Raw genomic sequence first — 25168 nt, 5'->3', positions numbered from 1 at the left:
GCTACGGTAATAGTGCCTTTTCTGTTTGGCGTAGAATTAGTGGGCGATCTGTGTATCCCATTAAATGAATATAACTATCATTTTATTTTTATTCGATTGGTGTTTTCCTCCACTCTACCTTGTCTGATTATTTTGGTTCTGAATATCCTTATAATCATTCAAATTCAAAGAGGCAACATCTTTCGAAAGACGTTTACAAGATCGAACATCACTCCATCTAATCGTAAGCAAGATGGTTCAACACGCCCTCTAGTGCTGGTTTCTCTCATGGCGTTTGTTACTTTGCTACCAGTATCAGTGTTGGAGGTTTTTAAAATGGCAATACATATTTTAGACATAGATTTTAACAATTTGGTATTGAAGAACACAATCAGGCCACTCTTCATCTTAATCTACATCCTAAATTTTGGTCAGAATTTTTACATCCTGATAGGAAGTTCGTCAAACTACAGAAATATAATTAGAAAAAGTCTGGTGTGCAGAAGTTGGCAATGGAATAAAGGGAATCCACAGAATAAAGATATGACAAACCCTTCTGATATTAGCTGTTCTGGATCTGGCAATACAGGTCTAGCATTACCATCGATGTCTACAGGTTACTCGAATGTTCCTAGTCCATCTGATGTCATGAATGACAGCTAAACCGTTTAGTATCACTGGACCATTGTTAAAATCCAGTTCATCTGTTGTCAGGGCTTTAGTATTGTCAGTTAGTCCTGTTTCCTCAATTGATCAGGTATCACGAATTCAGTATTGTCAAAGAGTTCATCTGGTATCAATAGTTCAGTATTGTCAGCTAGTCATCTGGTATCAAAAGATATATATTGTCAGCTCGTCCAGCTGGTATCACGAGTTCAGTACTCTCAGCTAGTCCATCTGGTAATACAAGGTAGTATTGTCAGCTAGTCCATCTGGCATCACCAGTTCAGTAATGTCAGCTAGTCCATCTGGTATCGCGAGTTCACTATTGGCAGCTAGTCCATCTGGTATCGCGAGTTCAGTACTATCAGCTAGTCCATCTGGCATCACGAGTTTAGTACTGTCAGCTAGTCTATCTGGTATCGCGAGTTCAGTATTGCAAGCTAGTCCATCTAGTATCACGAGTTCTGTATTGTCAGCTAGTCCATCTCGTATAAGGAGTTCAGTATTGTCAGCTAGTCCATCTGGTATAACGAGTTCAGTATTGTCAGCTAGTCCATCTGGTATAAGGAGTTCAGTATTGTCAGCTTGTCCATCTGGTATCAAGAGTTCAGTATTGCCAGCTAGTCCATCTGATATCGTGAGTCCAGTATTGTCAGCTAGTCCTTCTGGTATCACGAGTTCAGTATTTTCAGGTAGTTCATCTGGTATCACGTGTCTATAACTTTCAGATAGTCGAATTGGTATTACATGTCTATAAATGTCAGCTTGTCCATCTGGTATCGCGAGTTCAGTATTGCCAGCTAGTCCATCTGGTATCACGAGTTCAGGATTGTTAGCTAATCCATCTGATATCAAGAATGCAGTAACGTCAGCTCATCCATCTGGAATCATCTCTCTCTCTCTCTCTCTCTCTCTCTCTCTCTCTCTCTCTCTCTCTCTCTCTCTCTCTCTCTCTCTCTCTCTCTCTCTCTCTCTCTCTCTCTCTCTCTCTCTCTCGTGACAGTTTATATTGATATATGTTATGTCGTTTTGTGCGATGTGTTTACATTTTGTTACACACTGTTACAAATATAGAATCCATTATATTGCCAAATTTGTAATGTATGAGAAGTCTGAGCTATACGAGTGCGCTTGTTTTGTTGTGTAACATATCTAGTGTGTTCAATAAAATACTTTACTATTAAAGATGTGTTCGCCCTATAATGTTTTAGCTTTATTTTGTGGTTCAAGCTCACTAGTCGTAACCGGGACGAGGGACTGCATGTGGCAATGCACCTTAACCATCCCAGCAGCTGTTCATTTTTGTCGGTTGGTCTAAAATTGGTTGGGTTGATGGTGTTCTCTTGCTCTTGCCTGTACGCGCGGTCCCTCCTGCCACCCATCAAAAACCCGTTCCTCTCCTGGACGAAAGAGCCGGCGTGGGCCGACACCTGCGTCCATGAAATGCGTGCGCTACCACAGTTTGCTCTGAATTTGCACGTTAAACCCTATGACCTGATAACAGATGCAAAACAGTATATGTGGTCTCAATTTAAAACAATGGCTAGGTATTCCAGAAAGTACATGTTAGGAGTGTGCGTTTTTGCGTATATGCGTCTATGTGCGTGCTTGTGTCACCACATAAAAATGGGTGCAAGGCCTATTTAGGTGTAAAGGAATACATACATATTTATATTTAAGACAAATGAAGTTGTATATATTTTTGTCATATATTGTATAACAAAGAGGCCGTGGTATGTACTACCCTGTCTGTGGGATGGTGCCTATAAAAGGTCCCTTGCTGCAAATCGAAACGAGTAGCCCATGAAGTGGCGACATCGGATTGCCTCTCTCAATATTGGTATGGTCCTTAACAATATGTCCGACGCCATATAACCGTAAATAAAATGTGTTGAGTGTGTCGTCAAATAAAACAGTTCCTTCTTTCTTTCCATATGTCTGACGCCATATACCCGTAAATAAAATGTGTTGAATGCGTCGTTAAATAAAACATTTCCTTCTATCGTTCCATATATGGGTGAGAGAGGGCGTCAAAAAAAGTAAAGTTTGTTTTATTTAACGACGCCACTATTAGAGGTTATTAGAGGAAACCCGCTGTCGCCACATAGGCTACTATTTTACGACAGGCAGCAAGATATCTTTTATTTGCGCTTCCCACAGGCAGGATAGCACAAACCATGGCCTTTGTTGAACCAGTTATGGATCACTGGTCGGTGCAAGTGGTTTACACCTACCCATTGAGACTTGTGGAGCACTCACTCAGGGTTTGGAGTCGGTATCTGGATTACAAATTCCATGCCTCGACTGGGATCCGAACCCAGTACCTACCAGCTTGTATACAGATGGCCTAACCATGACGCACCACGGTCAAACAATAATCTAGACATTATCCACACAGTGTGTGTGAGTGTGTGTGTGTGTGTGTGTGTGTGTGTGCGTGTGTGTGTGTGTTTATGTGTGTGCGTGTGTGTGTGTGTGTGTGTCTGTGTGCATGTGTGTATACGTGTGTGTGAGTCTGTGTGTGCATCTGAGTCTGCATCGTGTCTGTACGTGTGTGTTTATGTTTGTCTGTGGGAGACATTGTGTGTGTCTGTATGTGCGTGTGTGTACGTGCCTGTTTGTCTCTGTGTGTTTGTGTGTGCATGTGTGTGTTTCTCTGTGTGTTGTGTGTGTGTCTGTGTACCTGTGGGTTTGTGTATGTGTGTCTGTACAGGTGTCTCCCTATGTGTGTACCTGTGTGTATATGTGCATGTGTGTGTCTGTATATGTTTGTGTATGTATGTGTATGTGCGTATGTGTGTGTGTATGTATGTATGTGTTTGTGTGTGTGTGTGTTTGTGTCTGTGTGTTTGTGTATATGAGTGTGTCTGTGTGTGTGTGTGTGTGTGTGTGTGTATATGTGTGTTTCAGTGTGTTTATGCTTGTGCGTATGTGTGTGTATGTGTGTATGTGAGTGTATATGTGTGTATTTGTGTGTGTATATGTGTGTATGTATGTGTATCTGTGTATGGGGTTGTGAGTGCGTGTATGTGTGTGTCTGCATTGTGCGTGTGTGTGTCTGTGTGTGTGTGTGCGTCTGCATCGTGCCTCTACGTGTGTGTGTATATGTGGGGGGGAGGGAGTGTGTGTATGTGTGTGTATGTGTGTGTGTGTGTATCTGTGTATGTGTACGTGTGTCGGTCTGTGTGGGCGTTTTTGTGTTTATATGTGTGTGTGTGTATGTGTGTACTTATGTGTGTGTGTGTGTGTGTGTGTGTATGTGTATGTGTGTGTGCGTGTGTGTTTGTGTGCGTCTGCATCGTGCCTCTACGTGTGTGTGTATATGTGTGTGTGTGGGGGGGGGAGGGAGTGTGTGTCTGTGTGTGTGTGTGTGTGTGTGTGTATATCTGTGTATGTGTACGTGTGTGGGTCTGTGTGTGCGTTTGTGTGTGTGTATGTGTGTACTTCTGTGTGTGGGTCTGTGTATGTGTTTCTCTTTGTGTGTGCCTGTGTATGTTTGTGGCTGTGTTTGTATTTGTTAGTTTCTGTGTGTGTGTGTGTGTGTGTGTGTGTGTGTGTGTGTGTGTGTGTGTGTGTGTGTGTGTGTGTATGTATGTGTGTGCATGTGTGAGTGTTTGTGTATATGTGTGTGTATGTGTGTGTGTATATGTGTGCGTGTATGTGTATGTGTGTGTCTCTGTTTGTGTCTCTATCTGTGTGTGTCTGTCTAAGCGTTTGTTGTCTGTGTGTGTGCCTGTGTGTATGTTTGTGTGTGTGTGCGTGTGTGTGTGTGCATGCGTGTGTATGTGCGTGTGTTAGTTTATGTGTGTGTGTCTGTATATGAGTGTATGTGTGTATGTGTGTGTATCTATGTGTGTATGTGTATGTGAGTGCGTATGTGTGTATGTTTGTGTGTGTATGTGTGTGCATTTATGTGTGTATGTGTGTCTGTTTATGCATGTGCTCATGTGTGTGTGTATGTGTGTGTATGTGTGCATGGGTGTGTGTGTGTGTGTTTGTGGGTGTGTATATGTCTGTATCTGTGTATATGTATGTGTGTGTCTGTCTGTGTGTGTATGTGCGTCTATGTGTGTGTCTGTTGGTATGTGTGTGGGGGTATGTGTGTATATGTGAGCGTTCTTGCATATATGTGTATGTGTGTGTATCTGTGTGTGTGTGTTTCTGTGTGTGTGTGTATATATGTGTGTGTCTGTGTGTGTGTGTGTGTGTGCGTGTGCGTGTGCATCTGTGTGTGTGTGTGTGCGTGTGTATGTTTATGTGTCCGTTTTGTGTGTGTGTCTGTATATCTGTGTGTTTGTGTATGTGTGGCTGTGCATTTTTCTCTCTCTGTGTGTGCCTGTGTGTATCTGTTTGTGTTTGTGTGTATGTGTGTGTCTGTGTGTGTGTGTTTGTGTATATGTGTGTATGTGTATGTGTGTGTCTGTGTGTGTGTCTGTATCTGTGTGTGTCTGTGTATGCATGTGTTGTGTGTGTTTGTGTGTGTGTGTGTGTTAGTTTGTGTGTGCGTCTGTGTATGTGTGCGTACATATGTGTATGTGTGTGTATGTGTGTGTATATATGTGTGTCTATGTGTATGTGTGTGCGTCTGTGTGTCTGTGTGTGTGTGTCTGTGTGTGTTTTATGTGTGTTTGTGTGTATATGTTTATGTGTATGTGTCTGTGTGTATGTGTGTGTCTCTGTGTGTGTATGTGTGTATGTGTATGTGTATATGTGTGTGTATGTGTGTTTGTGCGTCTATGTGTGTGTCTGTGGCTATGTGTGTCTGTGTGTGTGGGGGGGGGGGGGGGTATGTATGTGTATATGTGTGCGTGTTTGCGTATATGCGTATGTGTGCGTGTCTCTCTCTCTGTGTATGCGTGTGTTGTGTGTGTTTGTGTGTGTGTGTTAGTTTGTGTGTGCGTCTGTGTATGTGTGTGTACATATGTGTATGTGTGTGTATATATGTGTGTCTATGTGTATGTGTGTGCGCCTCTGTGTGTGTGTGTGTGTGTGTGTGTGTGTGTGTGTCTGTATGTATGTTTGTGTGTGTATGTGTGTGTTTTATGTGTGTTTGTGTGTATATGTTTATGTGTATCTGTCTGTGTGTATGTGTGTCTGTGTGTGTTTGTGTGTGTATATGTGTATGTGTATGTGTATCTATGTGGGTATGTGTGTATGTGCGTCTATGTGTGTGTCTGTGTGTGTCTCTCTCTCTCTGTGTGTGCGTGCGTGTTTGTGTGTGTGTGTCTGTGTATATGTGTATGTGTATGTGTGTGTGTGTGTGTGTGTCCATATGTGTGTGGCTATGTGTGTATGTGTGTGTGTGTGCAGTGTGTTTTTGCGTATATACGTTTGTGTGTGTCTATCTGTGTGCATGTGTTTGTGTGTGCATGTGTGTCTGTGTGTGTACCTGTGTGTGTTTGTGTGTGTGTGTGTGTGTGTGCGTGTGCCTGTATGTGTATGTGTGTGCGTATAAGTGTCTCTGTGTGTCTGTGTGTGTCTGTATGTGTGTTTGTGTGTGTATGTGTGTGTGTTTATGTGTGTATGTGTGTATGTGTGTGTATATGTGCTTATGTGTATGTGTCTGTGTCTGTGTGTGTGTATGTGTATATGTGTCTCTGTGTGTATGTGTATATGTGTGAGTGTGTGTGTGTGTGTGTGTGTGTGTGTCTGTGTGTGTATGTGCGTATATGTGTGTGTCTGTGGGTATGTGTGTCTCTGTGTGTGGGGGTATGTGTGTCTGTGTGTGTGTGTTTGTGTATATGTGTGTATGTGTATGTGTGTGTCTGTGTGTGTGTCTGTATCTGTGTGTGTCTGTGTATGCATGTGTTGTGTGTGTTTGTGTGTGTGTGTGTGTTAGTTTGTGTGTGCGTCTGTGTATGTGTGCGTACATATGTGTATGTGTGTGTATGTGTGTGTATATATGTGTGTCTATGTGTATGTGTGTGCGTCTGTGTGTCTGTGTGTGTGTGTCTGTGTGTGTTTTATGTGTGTTTGTGTGTATATGTTTATGTGTATGTGTCTGTGTGTATGTGTGTGTCTCTGTGTGTGTATGTGTGTATGTGTATGTGTATATGTGTGTGTATGTGTGTTTGTGCGTCTATGTGTGTGTCTGTGGCTATGTGTGTCTGTGTGTGTGGGGGGGGGGGGTATGTGTGTATATGTGTGCGTGTTTGCGTATATGCGTATGTGTGCGTGTCTCTCTCTCTGTGTATGCGTGTGTTGTGTGTGTTTGTGTGTGTGTGTTAGTTTGTGTGTGCGTCTGTGTATGTGTGTGTACATATGTGTATGTGTGTGTATATATGTGTGTCTATGTGTATGTGTGTGCGCCTCTGTGTGTGTGTGTGTGTGTGTGTGTGTGTGTGTGTGTCTGTATGTATGTTTGTGTGTGTATGTGTGTGTTTTATGTGTGTTTGTGTGTATATGTTTATGTGTATCTGTCTGTGTGTATGTGTGTCTGTGTGTGTTTGTGTGTGTATATGTGTATGTGTATGTGTATCTATGTGGGTATGTGTGTATGTGCGTCTATGTGTGTGTCTGTGTGTGTCTCTCTCTCTCTGTGTGTGCGTGCGTGTTTGTGTGTGTGTGTCTGTGTATATGTGTATGTGTACGTGTGTGTGTGTGTGTGTGTGTATATGTGTGTGGCTATGTGTGTATGTGTGTGTGTGTGCAGTGTGTTTTTGCGTATATACGTTTGTGTGTGTCTATCTGTGTGCATGTGTTTGTGTGTGCATGTGTGTCTGTGTGTGTACCTGTGTGTGTTTGTGTGTGTGTGTGTGTGTGCGTGTGCCTGTATGTGTATGTGTGTGCGTATAAGTGTCTCTGTGTGTCTGTGTGTGTCTGTATGTGTGTTTGTGTGTGTATGTGTGTGTGTTTATGTGTGTATGTGTGTATGTGTGTGTATATGTGCTTATGTGTATGTGTCTGTGTCTGTGTGTGTGTATGTGTATATGTGTCTCTGTGTGTATGTGTATATGTGTGAGTGTGTGTGTGTGTGTGTGTGTGTGTGTGTGTGTGTGTGTGTGTATGTGTGCGTATATGTGTGTGTCTGTGGGTATGTGTGTCTCTGTGTGTGGGGGTATGTGTGTATATGTGTGCGTGTTTGCGTATATGCGTCTCTTTGTGTATGTGTGTGTGTGTGTGTGTGTGTGTGTGTATTTCTCTCTCTCTCTCTCTCTCTCTCTCTCTCTCTCTGTGTCTCTCTGTGTGTCTCTCTCTCTCTCTCTCTCTCTCTCTCTCTATCTGTGTGTGTGTGTGTATGTATATATATGTGTGTGTGTGTGTGTGTGTGTGTGTGTGTGTGTGTGTGTGTGTGCACGTCATCACGCGTTACCTTATGTATATCGGTGTGAGATAAATGGTATCTAAAGGCCAGTCATGTATTATTCTCTATATATCAGCTAAACCATGTGCTATCAAGAGATTTGTTCTGTCAGCTGGTTCATCTTATAATATTATAAGTAATCCGGCATGGACATCAGAATATAAATGTATTACTCTCGGACCAGGTGAGGTCAGGTTATAGGGCTTAACATGCACATTCAGAGCAAACTGTTGTAGCGCACGCCTGTCGTGGATGCACGTGTTGCTACTTCCATCATCGAGGACATTAACTCTCAGCCCGGCATACAATGGTCATACAAACACATTATTTTGTTGTGACAAAACAGTTTACAGGAGATAAACACATATGTCAAACCAGCATTAACGTCCGCAAATGGATAAAACTGAGTTTAAGCTGCAATGACAATGTAAAAACGTTAATTAAGGTTAATTATTGAGGGCAATGTTGCATTATTGTTGGTTAGTTTGGTGATTGCTAATGCATTTTTAATATCTTTTACCAATCACAAACGGATATGGAATGCAATGACCGTGGAATGTCTAAAACTGATTGTCTGTGAAGCCAAATATTGGTTTCTTATCATTTCGATTGTTGTTTTGTTTTCGCGTATTATTATTAGTAGAATTAAATAATTATTAACTTAACTGACATTATATAAAGTATAGCTTTGATTAAAATGTATTTTATAAAAATAAAAAAACACATTATACCCATGTCAATCACGTCTAATACACGATCTGATTGGTTGGTAGGTGGCTACAACATACGACAATGATCGTTATGTCAATCACGTCTAATATACGATCTGATTGGCTGTTAGGTGTATATAACATACGACACTGATCGTTATGACCGTAAAGCAGATATACAGCAGACCATAGGTGAGTACTAGTGAGTACAATATCTTTCCTTGCCCAGGAGAGTGGGGTAGGTGTTAGTAGTTATTGAAAGAGAAGTATGTGTGATGACTTTATACGTTCTGGGTGAAGCAGTTCCGGGTTGCGGACCTATCTCCTACCAACATTAAGTGCGATTGCTGAAACAAGACACAGCCGAGGCCAGTTACCACATGCATGTTACTTCGGTTAATTTTAAAAGACTTAACGGCCTCGGTCGTGCAGTTGTTAAGCCATCAGACTACAGGCTGGTAGGAATAGGGTTCGCAGCCCGGTACCGGCTCGAACCCAGAGCGAGTTCTTAAGGGCTTAATGGGTAAGTGTAAGGTCACTGCACCCTCTTCTCTCTCACTAACCACGAACTATTCTTAGTGAAAGACAGCAATGTCAAATATACATTATTCTTAAAATAATTTGAGTCATATATGTCTTTTTTTTAAATGCTAGATATTTCGTGTTTGGATATTATGTTATGCACATACGTGTGTTGGCATTAATGCGTACAGTCGGTTACACCTGTCGTAAAACGTTTTGTGAAGCCTGCAGTTGCGCTCGTTATAAAGTTACAGTTCTTCTTCATGCAAAGTTGGAACCATTTATGACGGTCAAGAAAACCGTCTCCCAACACAGGCTCTGTAGAGAAGAGAAATGATCTGGCAGTGATTCACTGCTGAATACCTTCACGACTCTGTCATAACTTCTTTTAGATTCTGTCTTGTGCTGAGATACGGTATACCGCATATCCTAATGACAGATTCATAACCGTCATTAATGTCACAGCTTTACCCACTTTTTTTTAATTTAATTATTTGTTTACGTTTTGTTTGTTGCTTGTGAGTAGAGTAACGCAGATTATCTTCAATTTTCTCTGGGAAAAATCTTCTTTTTTTCTTTTCAATTTGTTTGTCCTGGGGAGGGAGCAAACTCGTCTCATATATCACAAATCCAAGAGTGAATAGTTAAAACAGACAGGAGTAGCTGGAATTTAGCAAAGTAAAAATATTTATACAAAACCCCCACCCTTATAGGTGATAATTGCTAGGACAGCATAGCAATTCTGGTTGTAACCCAAATTAAGTGTCAACAGGCCAAACAGAAAAGCACATATATGTATGACAAAAGCACCAACCACTAACAACTATCCATTAACCCTAGTTCTGCATAAGCCACGCTGATAGGCGAAATATGTGCCAAGCACGTCATGCTTGAATCTTCATTGAATATGAAAAAGAAAATATATTTTATTTTAATTGTATTTAAAGGTAATTCGAACGTCATAGATGTTAAAAAAATAAATATTGCATCAAAGGTTATTTCCAGAAAAGGCGCTCTCTGTGTATGTGTGTGCATGTGTGTGTGTGTGTGTGGCTCTCTCTCTCTCGCTCTCCCTCCCTCCCTCCCTCTCTCTCTCTGTCTCTCTCTCTCTCTCTCTCTCTCTCTCTCTCTCTCTCTCTCTCTCTCTCTCTCTCTCTCTCTCTCTCTCTCTCTCTCTCTCTCTCTGCACGTGCTTTAACTTGCTCGACTTGGTAATATTCTATTTGTGTTGTTTTTGTCAAAGAAGGTTTCTACTGGGATGTATGCGGCCATTATTTGAACCCTGGGACGTTTCTCGTTTCGACAGACAGCAGCACCAGCTTGGATTCTTTTTCAGCAAGAGTCCTTGCCCCCACGTCATTGTTCCGTCTCACTTTTGTTGACAGGTTTTTCCGTGACTCGTATGATGGCCATTCTGCAGAACGCTACTGTTGGTCGCGTTTAGTCTCTACATGTCCGAACCTGTCCTAGCAGCTCTGGAAGATGACCGCAAAAATCTAAGAAGAAATAGGAAGTGGGTCGGCCCCATCTACTCTTTTCTATACTTTAGTTTGTTTTATATTGATACTATCTCGTATCATCCAGAGCCGAGCAAGTCCGCACCACGATACCAAGCATCACGACTGGACTATACCCTAGTCTGATACTCTCTCGTTCAGACGGATCCGGCTTCTCAAGATCTGTATTTCAGCACAACACTACACCTTCCACATCTGAAGACTTTAACTCTTGGGGTTTTCTTGTCAGGATGTAACCCATCTCGTCCCTACAATATGTGCACCTTAACGGTCTTAACGAGACTCCACACGAGGACATATAGATCGGACCTTAAACGTTTTATTTTATTAAATAGTCCGATCCTCTCTTCGTTCTCTTATTTATTTTTGGACTGTCCTTCTAAAAGACTACAATTTATATAGATATTCGGCCGAGCAGTCAATTCCCTTTTATTTTTGGCTTGTTAACTTTTTTATTGTATATGTTTAATTCTATTAACTTTTTCACTAATTGTTATTTTAAAAATTCTGCCTACTTGCAACTCATCACTTCTGTCTCGGACCCAGTCCCTGACGAAATCAGAGAGAGACGTGCTTGAACCTTAATTGAATATAGGTACGTTAATGTTATCTAATCAAATCCAATAAATCAATGTGCTCTAGAGTTGTCGTTAAACAAAACCACATGCAACTCTCTCGACACTAATAGATAGATGCCAAGTCAAGGACAGCCTCTGTCAGCGTGCTTGGACGTTTATTGGATAGAAGCAGGAAAACAAGATTAAATGAACACGATCAATACACAACTCAGGATCTGAACAGATCAGGCCCTTTTAAGAACCACTATTGGCAACCTAGGGAGACACCTCAGCACCTACTAGGTTCCACTAACGAGCTACTCGCAGCATTCTAAAATTCAAAACATATGAAGCTCCCTCTTTATTTTTCGACGGACCGCTCAAAATTATGTCTAATTTCCTTCATTAAAACCTGCGCACCCTTTACATTTGGCATTAATCCTACGGGTCATTCCCAATTTCATAGCACCCACAGCCACCCTCAGCCTTTTACCGACTCCGGTCAGGCTGTTGGTATACTCTTGCACCTGCCAATACATACGGCCCCCCCTCCAACCCTCCACACCCTTTTCTGTCCTGGACAGAGGAGCCGACCGAGGCCGACACCTGTACCGAGGAAAGGCGTGCGCTACAACAGTTTGTTCTGAATGTGCACGTTAAACACTCACCTGACCTGACCTGACCTGACCTGGCCTGACCTGACACAACTCAGCTATATTAGCTGTGTGTCCAGGATACTGGATAACGGATAGTTGTTGGTAAGAGAGGAATCGGCGTTGTGTGTTCAGGAGACTGGTTAACGGATAGTTATCGGTAGGAGAGGAATCGGTGTTGTGTGTCCAGGAAACTGGATAACGGATAGTTATTGGTGAGAGAGGAATCGGTGTTGTGAGTCCAGGAGACTGGATAACAGATAGTTATTGGTAAGAGAGGAATCGGTGTTGTGTGTCCAGGAGACTGGATAACGGATAGTTATTGGTGAGAGAGGAATCGGTGTTGTGGAGACTGGATAACGGATAGTTATTGGTGAGAGAGGAATCGGTGTTGTGAGTACAGGAGACTGGTTAACGGATAGTTATTGGTGAGAGAGGAATCGGTGTTGTGTGTCCAGGAGACTGGATAACAGATAGTTATTGGTAAGAGAGGAATCGGTGATGTGTGTCCAGGAGACTGGATAACGGATAGTTATTGGTGAGAGAGGAATCGGTGTTGTGGAGACTGGATAACGGATAGTTATTGGAGAGAGAGGAATCGGTGTTGTAAGTCCAGGAGACTGGATAACGGATAGTTATTGGTGAGAGAGGAATCGGTGTTGTGAGTCCAGGAGACTGGTTAACGGATAGTTATTGGTGAGAGAGGAATCGGTGTTGTGTGTCCAGGAAACTGGATAACAGATAGTTATTGGTAAGAGAGGAATCGGTGTTGTGTGTCCAGGAGACTGGATAACGGATAGTTATTGGTGAGAGAGGAATCGGTGTTGTGGAGACTGGATAACGGATAGTTATTGGTGAGAGAGGAATCGGTGTTCTGTGTCCAGGAGACTGGATAACAGATAGTTATTGATAAGAGAGGAATCGGTGATGTGTGTCCAGGAGACTGGATAACGGATAGTTATTGGTGAGAGAGGAATCGGTGTTGTGGAGACTGGATAACGGATAGTTATTGGAGAGAGAGAGGAATCGGTGTTGTGTGTCCAGGAAACTGGATAACGGATAGTTATTGGTGAGAGAGGAATCGGTGTTGTAAGTCCAGGAGACTGGATAACAGATAGTTATTGGTGAGAGAGGAATCGTTGTTGTGTGTCCAGGAGACTGGTTAACGGATAGCTATTGGTGAGAGAGGAATCGGTGTTGTAAGTCCAGGAGACTGGATAACAGATAGTAATTGGAGAGAGAGAGGAATCGATGTTGTGTGTCCAGGAGACTGGATAACGGATAGTTATTGGAGAGAGAGGAATCGGTGTTGTGTGTCCAGGAGACTGGATAACGGATAGCTATTGGTGAGAGAGGAATCGGTGTTGTGTGTCCAGGAGACTGGATAACGGATAGCTATTGGTGAGAGAGGAATCGGTGTTGTAAGTCCAGGAGACTGGATAACAGATAGTTATTGGAGAGAGAGGAATCGGTGTTGTAAGTCCAGGAGACTGGATAACAGATAGTTATTGGTGAGAGAGGAATCGGTGTTGTGTGTCCAGGAGACTGGATAACAGATAGTTATTGGTGAGAGAGGAATCGGTGTTGTGGAGACTGGATAACGGATAGTTATTGGAGAGAGAGGAATCGGTGTTGTAAGTCCAGGAGACTGGATAATAGATAGTTATTGGTGAGAGAGGAATCGGTGTTGTGTGTCCAGGAAACTGGTTAACAGATAGTTATTGGTGAGAGAGGAATCGGCGTTGTGTGTCCAGGAGACTGGATAACAGATAGTTATTGGTGAGAGAGGAATCGGTGTTGTGGAGACTGGATAACGGATAGTTATTGGAGAGAGAGGAATCGGTGTTGTAAGTCCAGGAGACTGGATAACAGATAGTTATTGGTGAGAGAGGAATCGTTGTTGTGTGTCCAGGAGACTGGTTAACGGATAGCTATTGGTGAGAGAGGAATCGGTGTTGTAAGTCCAGGAGACTGGATAACAGATTGTAATTGGAGAGAGAGAGGAATCGATGTTGTGTGTCCAGGAGACTGGATAACGGATAGTTATTGGAGAGAGAGGAATCGGTGTTGTGTGTCCAGGAGACTGAAAAACGGATAGCTATTGGTGAGAGAGGAATCGGTGTTGTGTGTCCAGGAGACTGGATAACGGATAGCTATTGGTGAGAGAGGAATCGGTGTTGTAAGTCCAGGAGACTGGATAACAGATAGTTATAGGAGAGAGAGAGGAATCGGTGTTGTGTGTCCAGGAGACTGGATAACAGATAGTAATTGGAGAGAGAGAGAGAGGAATCGGTGTTGTGAGTCCAGGAGACTAGATAGCAGATAGTTATTGGTGAGAGAGGAATCGGTGTTGTGTGTCCAGGAGACTGGATAACGGATAGTTATTGGTGAGAGAGGAATCGGTGTTGTGTGTCCAGGAGACTAGATAACAGATAGTTATTGGTGAGAGAGGAATCGGTGTTGTGTGTCCAGGAGACTGGATAACAGATAGTTATTGGTGAGAGAGGAATCGGTGTTGTGTGTCCAGGAGACTGGATAACGGATAGTTATTGGTGAGAGAGGAATCGGTGTTGTGTGTCCAGGAGACTGGTTAACGGATAGCTATTGGTGAGAGAGGAATCGGTGTTGTGTGTCCAGGAGACTGGTTAACGGATAGCTATTGGTGAGAGAGGAATCGGTGTTGTGTGTCCAGGAGACTGGTTAACGTATAGCTATTGGTGAGAGAGGAATCGGTGTTGTGTGTCCAGGAAACTGGTTAACGGATAGCTATTGGTGAGAGAGGAATCGGTGTTGTGGTCTTGCACTTAACCATTGAGTTAGAGGCGGGACGTAGCCCAGTGGTAAAGTGTTCGATTGATGCGCGGTCGGTCTAGGATCGATCCCCGTCGGTGCACCCACTACACTATTTCTCTTCCCAGCCAGTGCTCCACAACTGGTGTCACAAAGGCCGTTGTATGTACGATCCTGTCTGTGGGATGGTGCATATAGAATATCCCTGGATGCTAATCAAAAAGAGTAGTCCATGAAGTGGCGACAGCGGGTTTCATCTCTCAATAGATGTGTAGTCCTTAACCATATGTGTCACGCCATATAACCGTAAATAAAATGTGTCGAGTGCGCCGTTAAATAAAACATGTCCTTCCTTAAGCAATGAGTTTTGAATAGAAGCCGGTACGAACTCAGTATCTACCGTCCTTACGTTCAGTAATTAAATCACTACACTATCGTCCATTTCATTTCAACTTATGTTCGTGCTTACATCCAATTAAGGTTCAAGCACGCTGTCCTGGACACACACCTCAGCTATCCGGGCTGTTTTTTTTCTTGGACAGAAGGTTAGTTGTTAGTTTGTTAGTGGTTAACATGAGAGAGAAGAGGGTGTAGTGGCCTTACACCTACACATTGAACCCTTGTGAACTCGCTCTGGTTTGGAGCCGGTACCGGGCTGTGAACCACGTAGCTACAAGCCTGTAGTTAGATGGCTTAACCACTGCGCTACCGAGGCCGGTACTACATCATCGAAAACGGTTCAGTACTAGACGATTCGCCTGCTGTACGTAGTTGCTGTGAAAAACGACTATGCATTGGGTATGGGTACTGTTTTAACGTGCCCAGGTTCAGGCACGCCCACCCCGGATTCAGCCTCTGACATCGCCAGTGACCAATTTCAGGACAGGAGGCGACTGTGCATCACGAGCCGAAGACAAAGGGAGAGAATCGGCATTCAGTCCGTTTCCGGTGGAGAGTGCAATTTAATGGACGCAATTACACCTGGAATGTATTTCCCTGATTAGAATATTAGTGTATTTACCATGTGTTTCCGATAGCTGGCATGTTTCTACAAGCCGAGATTAGATTTTACTTCCCAGTTATCCCGCACGTTCGAAAGAAAGAAATGTTTTATTTAACGACGCACTCAACACATTTTATGTACGGTTATATGACGTCAGACATATGGTTAAGGACCATGCTGATATTGAGAGAGGAAACCCGCTGTCGCCACTTCATGGGCTACTCTTTTCGCTTGGCAGCAAGGGATATTTTATATGCACCATCCCACAGACATGGTAGTACATACCACGGAGAAATAGCCCAATTGGCCCACCGAGGGGGATCGATCCCACACCGACCGCGCATCGAGCGAGCGCTGTACCACTGAGCTACGTTCCGCCCCCGTACATTCGAAAACAAATGTGTGTGTATATATATATATATATATATATATATATATATATGTGTGTGTGTGTGTGTGTGTGTGTGTGTGTGTGTGTGTGTGTGTGTGTGTGTGTGCGTGTGTGTGTATTTATATATATATATACTGAAAGGAAAAAGAAACGTCGGGTCTACTTTAACGCCAGCAGGTCAAATTGTATGACACGATATGTACAATTGTACTACATATCTATGACGGACGGACACTAATGATAATACTGTCAATTTTTTTATTGCAATGTGAAAGAAAATGGCAACATAATCCGATTGCAAATGAGGGTACCCCTCTATAATTCAAATCAAACACTCATGGAAACAATTCATTAGTATGCGTCAAATGTAATTTAATTCTCGTTAGTCTGTGTTAGTCTCGTATACCAGTCCACTAGTCTCACTGGTCTCACTAGTACCGTGTGTGACCATCCCGTGCCTGTGTAGCTGCCCTGGCCCTCCTGGTCATGGAATTCATCAAGGCATTCACACTCCTCACTGGAATGTTAGTCCAGTCGTCTACCAAGGCATCTCTGAGCTGGCAAGGGCGATGGGTGGGTTTGGACGATCCCTCACTCTCCTGTCCAACTGATCCCACGAGTGTTCGATGGGGGACAGATCAGGGCTGTAAGCGGGCCAGTCGAGTGGGGCGATGTTGTTCGCTACAAGGAAGTCCCTACACATTCTTGCAACATGCGGCCTCGCGTTGTCTTGTTGCAATATCAGATTGTTTTGCTGGACAAAGAGCACGGCGTGAGGCTGCAGGATCTCATCCCTGTATCGGACGGCTGTCAGGTTCCAAGCGATGACCACCAAAGGCGTTTTCAACCCATGGGAAATTCCACCCCAGACCATAACTGAGCCACCCTCAAATATGTCCCTCTCATCAACGCAAGCGTCGGCAAATCTCTCCCCACGACGTCGCCCGTCCGAACGGAAACGTGTGAAACTTGATTCATCCGTGAACAGTACACGTCTCCACTGCATCATGCGGAACCTTTCCGGTGCATGTCCACGCAGCCAATTCATCCGACGTTGTCGACTTAATGACGTCAGACGGAGACCAACGTAGGGATGACGCGCAACGAGATTGGCCTCTCTCAGCCGATTCCTTAGAGTTTTGGGGTGGATGGCACGATTGTGGGTGCCTATGGTGTTGCGAGCAGTTTCGGTGGCAGTAAGGTGACGATCGCGCAAATGCGCAAGCCTCACTGCTCGGTTCTCTCGGCGTGACGTTATACGTGGGCGCCCGGACCGGGGACGATCGGCAACCCTTCCTGTAACCCGTAAACGTATCACACGACGTTGTATGGTTCGAACATTCACACCAAATTGCACGGCAACTTCTCTTTGCGTATGACCTTGCATGAGCTGTGAAATTCCTTGAACCCTCTCAACTTCGGTCAAGCGTGGCATAATGGCAATTAAAGTTTCACGAAATAACGCATCGGATTGTGTTCTGTAACAGGTAACACTACGATGTGGTATGAGTTGTACCCCCAACTTCATCCGAATCATGCTTTTGCACGTGTTTTGGTGATTTTCATTGTCTTGCCATACGCCACTCCCTATCACACTTCATTGAGTGTGGATTCAGAGTATAATGCAGAATAACCCAATGAGTTATCTGTACAACTTCCATACAAATCCGCTCACTTATTTAGGAATGTTTCCACAATTTATGACCCGACGTTTCTTTTTCCTTTCAGTACCCAAAATAATAAAGGACATATTACCACAAGCATGTTAAGAATATTAAAGCGTTCGGCGCCGTGTTAACATTAAAAATAGGGTTTAGGCAATATTAAAAACTAGGTTCTTACCAGACATTAAAAAATAAAATTTGTGAACATTATTTAAAAAACTCATATTCTCTGTTAAGGTTTCTGTAACAATATTGACCAAGATCATCGGTCAAAAGTTGGAGGTCTTTCAAAATCGGTGCCGTCGCAGGATTCTAAATATCTTCTGGCCCAACATCATAACCAGTGAAGAACTCCATAAACAAACCTCCACAGAGTCATTGGTATAGGAGATTAAGCGCCGAAGATGGCGCTGGATTGGCCATGTTATCAGAATGCCTCAAACAGCCCTACCAAGAGCGGCACTCCGATGGACCCCTACTGGAAAAAGGAAACGAGGAAGACCGAAAGAAACATGGAGGAGGACAGTAGAGTAGGAAATTCGAGAGGGCAGTCTGAGCTGGGGGCTGCTGGAGAAGCTGGTAAAAGACAGGCATCAGTAGCGATCTCTGGTTACAGCCTTATGTGCTTCTTAGCACGAAGGCGATTAAACATTAAACGTAATTATCTGTCAAACAAACCCTGCTAAACATGTTAAATTAAAACGTACGTCAATGTACACTGTACACTGGATAAAACAATGGTCTTCACCTTCAACACATTTATTATTGCACATAGGACAGATTCGTTACTCAACGGGAAGGTTCTCATAACGCCCCGTTTCGATACGTATCGGGGCAACCCCACATCTACATTTTGCGAAAAACCCCACTCCTGTTTGATATGTTTACATTAACATAATATTTTGTACCATATAATTTTTTAAAGAAGCGATAAGTGCGTTATTGTCAAACATTATAGCAATGCTATGTTGACTTGCCCACCTATCTAAAACATTGGTAGCAAATAAAATAGTTATTGAGCTGTTTATATCGTTTGGATCGTTCAGAACAATATGTATAGATTAAATATAGTTGTGTTTTTTGTACAATGACGTGATTGCTTGTTTTTATTCAATCTGTGATGATTCATCTTAAACAACCGTCTCCACTGACCCAATACAGCTTTCCACTGAGACGCCATTAAATGAGTCCACCCCCATATCACCGTTTACAGCCGCGTTAGGTGTATACTTTACTACACCCAGGAAATATATGTAAGCACATTTTTCAACTTTACTAACTACGCTATACTCCCTTTTCCCCCATATTGCAGCTCCATAAGTAATGACTGGTAGAACTACTGCAGTATAGAGCTTACTAAAGGCTGTGTATGGAATACCACCCATTTCTTTGCACTTGGCTATTGCAAGACCTAGCGCCCGACTAACTGAAAGTGTTACTGCTGCTGTTGTGATGCTGAAATCTAGGTGTTCATCTAAAACTAATCCAATATATTTATATCTGCCAACTACATCTAACAAACAGTCTCCACATTTAAAATAATTTAGGTTTTGTTCACAGACGGATTCCGGAAATTAATAATATTAGATTTTTCCAAAATTAATCATCATTAATTGGATGAACATAATAGCCGATGTGCATGTGTGTGCTGGGGAGTCGTTAAACGTTCATTAATTCATTCATTCGTCTATTGGACGTAAAACATTTTATAATGTTGACATAACTATAGTCTTAGAGGAAACTCGCTACATTGTTCGAACCCCGTCATCGGGCCCATTGGGCTAATCTCGTTCCAGCCAGTGCACGACGACTGGTATATCAAATACCGTGGTATGTGTTATGCTGTCTGAAAGGTGATACCTATCACTCGCTACTAATGGAGAAAATGTAGCCGGTTTCTTCTCTAAGACTCTTATGTCAAAATTGCCAGAAGCTTAACATCCAATCGCCGATGATTAATAAATCGATGTGCTCTAGTGGTGTTTTTTGTCCACACATCTCAGTCTCCTGTTGATCTACTGTCTTAATCTTCTTAATAAACGTTCATTTCATTTCAACTTATTTTCCTGCATATATCCAATTAAGTTTCAAGGACGCTGTCCTGAGCACACATATCTGTGCTGTCTGTCCATGACAGTGGGTTAATGAGAGAGAAGATGGTGTAGCGGCCTTACACCTACCCATTGAGTTAAAACTCGCTCTGGGTGGGAGCCGGTACCGAATTGCGAACCCTGTACCTACTAGCCTTATGCTCGATGGCTTAACCACGACGCCACCGAGGCCGATGATCGTTCAAAGTTATTCAGCGGTTTTGATGTTGTTGTGCGTTTGTATAGTTTGTATGGAAATCATGATCATAATCGTCACCACCATCATCATTGTTACTATTAAACGTAGATTTCAACACCATTTTTTATTTTTATTTTTTTTTATTTTTTTACTTTCAGATAGTAACTTGAACACAAAATTCGGAGACGATGGCGAACGTCACACACAATTTAGAAGATAGAAACTACTCTGATGATGGAGATGAATTACAAAACAGCAAGACAGCGCCATCTGGCGGATGGCTGCATACGGAAATCAATGGCCCTGGCCACTGGGGCATCATGCTCAGTATAGTTATAACAGGGATAGTCGGTAATATTCTACTGTTCATTATGATGCGAAACACGAAAGTGAGATTCTTATCGTACTCAGTTTATTTGAAATTTCTGTCTGTTTCCGACAGTTTATTGCTGGTCATGCGGCTGATCCAGGAAACGGACATGATTTTTATTCTACTCTCATCTACACCAGTAAACGACGCCTTCTGCAAGATAGAGTCCAGCATCCACATTCTTGTCATGTTGCTATGCCCATGGTTAGTAGTGGGACTCTCGCTGGATAGATTCGTGTGTGTCCGCTGTCCCATGACGCGCGGACGATTCTGTACCCAGAAGAAAGCTTTGTTCGTCTGCTCCACAATGCTTGGGATATCTTTTGTTCTCGCCGTGCCCATTGTGTTTAAGGTAGAAGCTGTGAATGAACAGTGCGTTTCTTCACATGAACTCTACTATTACCTGGCGTTCATTCGTCTTCTGATTGCCTCCTCATTGCCTTGCGTAGCAATCTTGGTACTAAACATCCTCATAATCATTCGAATCAGACGCAGTAACGCCTTCCGGAAAACGTTTGCAAGGTCAAGGTTAAGGTCCGATTCAGCCAATCACCAGCATGACCATTCAACACGCCCCCTGGTGATAATGTCCGTTATGGCTTTTGTTACAATGGTGCCAGCCGCTGTGACAGAGTCTTCATATAATTTGCTGGGGGTATACAACAGAAATGTGAAAGCATACGAATTAAGTCAAGTTATTTTGCCTCCGGTTCGCTTAATTTACCTGTTAAATTTTGGACTGAACTTTTACTTATTGGTGCTAAGTTCGAAAAACTATCGAAACATTATGAAAGAAACGCTGAGGTGCAACAGATCTACACAGTACAGAGAACAACACGTGAATTCCATCTCTTAGTGAGTGAATATGAGTAATATGTAATGACCAACAGTTCCAGGAAGCTGACTAACATTAGACTACTGCTCAAAAACTATAGTCCGTCTCATCCTACTTTAGTAAATAATTTCGGTTTTGTTTGACATAAGAAGAAAAGTAAAAATATTTTGGAAATGACAAAAAACTACCAGTTTTCTGTGTAATAAAAATATTTGGCTCTGAACTAAATAAAACTGTAATGCAAACCATAGTAGGAAAACGATGCATACAGCGTTATGGTCCCCAGTTTGTGTTATGGACTGGTCTAGTATTGATATATGAGATAACTCTTAATTATTTTCTTGTTGCTCCCTCTTTGGTGAAATTAAACAAATGGAGTTATCTTGTATCACGACTACCAGTCCATAAACCAGAATGACGACCATAACCCTGTAAGCATCGTTTTCTTAGCACAGTGTTACAGCTTTATTTCGCTCTGAACCGAATATGTTTTGAATTGCACAAAAAAAATGATAGTTGTTTTTTTTTTTTAACAAAACACTTTTACTGTTCTTCTTATGTCAAAACAAACCGACGTAATTACCTAAATACGTTGTGTTGTTTGATGTTATAACGATTGTTTGCCATTTGGTTGTGAATTTGTTGATGTATAACAGTCACACATTTAGTATGAAATCGCTTCGCTACGCTACTCGATTTTATACATTCTGTGACTTTTATACGTTGATATATTCTACAAAAAGGACAGACAGTTATTATATAGATAATTTGTTCACCTATCACTTTAAACTATTATAATGTGATCAGAAATACGAAATGGAGACATAATGTATAACATCCAGGAATGTTAAAGTATGATTCAAAGTTATTTTATCAGTTACTTTTGTCTAGATGTAAAGCATTAACTTTAAAAGGTTTATCATCACAGGATCAGTATTACAGTGTATATGGGCAGGAGGTTCTTGAGGTTCATCATCACAGGATCAGTATTACAGTGTATATGGGCAGGAGGTTCTTGAGGTTTATCATCACAGGATCAGTATTACAGTGTATATGGGCAGGAGGTTCATCATCACAGGATCAGTATTACAGTGTATATGGGCAGGGGGTTCTTGAGGTTCTTCATCACAGAATCAGTATTACAGTGTATATGGGCAGGAGGTTCTTGAGGTTCATCATCACAGGATCAGTATTACAGTGTATATGGACAGGAGGTTCTTGAGGTTCATCATCACAGGATCAGTATTACAGTGTATATGGGCAGGAGGTTCTTGAGGTTCTTCATCACAGGATCAGTATTACAGTCTATATGGGCAGGAGGTTCTTGAGGTGCATCATCACAGGAACAGTATTACAGTCTATATGGGCAGGAGGTTATTGAGGTTCATCATCACAGGATCAGTATTACAGTCTATATGGGCAGGGGGTTATTTAGGTTCTTCATCACAGGATCAGTATTACAGATTATATGGGCAGGAGGTTCTTGGGGTTCATCATCACAGGATCAGTATTACAATCTATATGGGCAGGGGGTTATTGAGGTTCTTCATCACAGGATCAGTATTACAGTCTATATGGGCAGGGGGTTATTGAGGTTCTTCATCCCATGATCAGTATTACAGTCTATATGGTCAGGAGGTTGTTGAGGTTCATCATCACAGGATCAGTATTACAGTCTATATCGGAAGGAGGTTATTGGAGTTCATAATCACATGATCAGTATTACAGACTATATGGTCAGGAGGTTGTTGATGTTCATCATCACAGGATCAGTATTACAGTCTATATGGGAAAGACTTTCTTGAGGTTCATCATCACAGGATCAGTGTTACAGTGTATATGGGCAGGGGGTTCTTGGGGTTCATCATCACAGGATCAGTATTACAGTCTATATGGGCAGGAGGTTCTTGAGGTTCATCATCACAGGATCAGTATTACAGTCTATATGGGCAGGAGGTTCTTGATGTTCATCATCACAGGGTCAGTATTACAGTGTATATGGGCAGGAGGTTATTGAGGTTCATCATCACAGGATCAGTATTACAGTATATATGGGCAGGAGGTTTTTGAGGTTCGTCATGACAGGATCACTATTACAGTCTATATGGGCAGGGGTTTCTTGAGGTTCATCATCACACGATCAGTATTACAGTGTATATGGGCAGGAGGTTCTTGAGGTTCATCATCACAGGATCAGTATTACAGTGTATATGGGCAGGAGGTTCATCATCACAGGATCAGTATTACAGTGTATATGGGCAGGAGGTTCTTGAGGTTCATCATCACAGGATCAGTACCACAGTGTATATGGGCAGGAGGTTCTTGAGATTCATCATCACAGGATCAGTATTACAGTGTATATGGGCAGGAGGTTCTTGGGGTTCATCATCACAGGGTCAGTACCACAGTGTATATGGGCAGGAGGTTCTTGAGATTCATCATCACAGGATCAGTATTACAGTGTATATGGGCAGGAGGTTCTTGAGATTCATCATCACAAGATCAGTATTACAGTGTATATGGGCAGGAGGTTCTTGGGGTTCATCATCACAGGATCAGTACCACAGTGTATATGGGCAAGAGGTTCTTGAGATTCATCATCACAGGATCAGTATTACAGTGTATATGGGCAGGAGGTTCTTGAGATTCATCATCACAGGACCAGTATTACAGTCTATATGGGCAGGAGGTTCTTGAGGTTCATCATCACAGGATCAGAATTACAGTCTATATACCCAGGGGGCTCTTCAGGTTCTTGGATCGTTGGATCGAATCCCATTGGTGGACATATTTTTAAAGTTGTTTTCCTGTCCCATCCAATGACCCACGACCGTAAGTTCTGTCCTGTCTGTGGGAAAGTTAGTACGAAAATATCCATTGTTGCTAATAGAAAAAAACCCCAAACCAAAACCCACAATAGCCGATGATTAATAAATCAGTATTGTTAGAAATTAGTTTATCACGACTTGACCTGTCTCTGTCAAATATGTATCTCGGGCATGTCGAATTGTTAAGCTAGTTGAAGGAAATTGTGAACTGGAATATATCGCGTCTGGAGTCACTGCGTATGTGGGTCTTTAGTTAAACTGTGTTAATTGAATCAGTCATTAATGCAAAATAAACTAGCTTAAAGTTCACTGTTGTATTATAATTGTGAAGTTGGTCTCTCTCTCTCTCTCTCTCTCTCTCTCTCTCTCTCTCTCTCTCTCTCTCTCTCTCTCTCTCTCTCTCTCTCTCTCTCTCTCTCTCTCTGTCTCTCTTTGTCTGCCTGTCTGTGTCACTCTCTGTTTTTCCCTGTCTCGTTGTATCTCTCTGCATCTCTCTCTATCTCTCTCTCTCTCTCTCTCTCTCTCTCTCTCTCTCTCTCTCTCTCTCTCTCTCTCTCTCTCTCTCTCTCTCTCTCTCTCTCTCTCTCTCTCTCTCTGTATATCTCCATTTTTTTTTGTTCCATACAAAATATTAAATTAAAATGTATTATTGGTTTCTCTCTTTGTGCGTGCGTGCGTGTATGTGAATGCGTATGTGTGCGTGCGTGTATGTCTGCATGTGTATGTGTCCATGTACGTGCATGTTTGTGTGTGTGTGCACGCGCGTGTATGCGTGTGTATATGTTTGTGTGCATGTGTATACGTGTGTGTATGTATGTATGTGTATGCGTCTGTGTGTGTGCGCGCATGCGTGCGTGTGGTGTCTGTGCCCCCCCCCCCTCACTCGCTCTCTTTATGAATGCATTGATGCATGCTTGTGCTTGTGTGTGCGTGCGTGTGCGTGTGTGCGTGCGTGTGCGTATGTGCGTGCGTATGTGTATGTGTGCGTGTAGCGTGCGTGTGTATTTGTCCATGTACGAGTGCGTTTGGGTGCGCGTGCGTGTATGCGCGCGTATGTGTGTGTGGGGATCTGTGCGTGCGTGTGTATGCGGGTG

The 25168-nt window shown here is 42.6% G+C and overlaps 1 protein-coding gene across 1 annotated transcript; it reads left to right on the top strand.

Annotated features, from left to right (window-relative positions):
* Positions 1-20229: 20229 nt before the first annotated feature.
* Positions 20230-21267, top strand: LOC121372930 (kappa-type opioid receptor-like). Its single transcript, XM_041499365.1, has one exon. The coding sequence runs from the start codon at positions 20230-20232 to the stop codon at positions 21265-21267; it is 1038 nt and encodes a 345-aa protein (XP_041355299.1).
* The last annotated feature ends 3901 nt before the right edge of the window (positions 21268-25168 follow it).

This window comes from Gigantopelta aegis, chromosome 5, assembly GCF_016097555.1.
Source record: "Gigantopelta aegis isolate Gae_Host chromosome 5, Gae_host_genome, whole genome shotgun sequence".
NCBI classification, from domain to species: domain Eukaryota; kingdom Metazoa; phylum Mollusca; class Gastropoda; order Neomphalida; family Peltospiridae; genus Gigantopelta; species Gigantopelta aegis.
The sequence above is the reverse complement of the archived record's forward strand: the minus strand, read 5'-3'. Positions and strand labels throughout refer to the sequence as shown.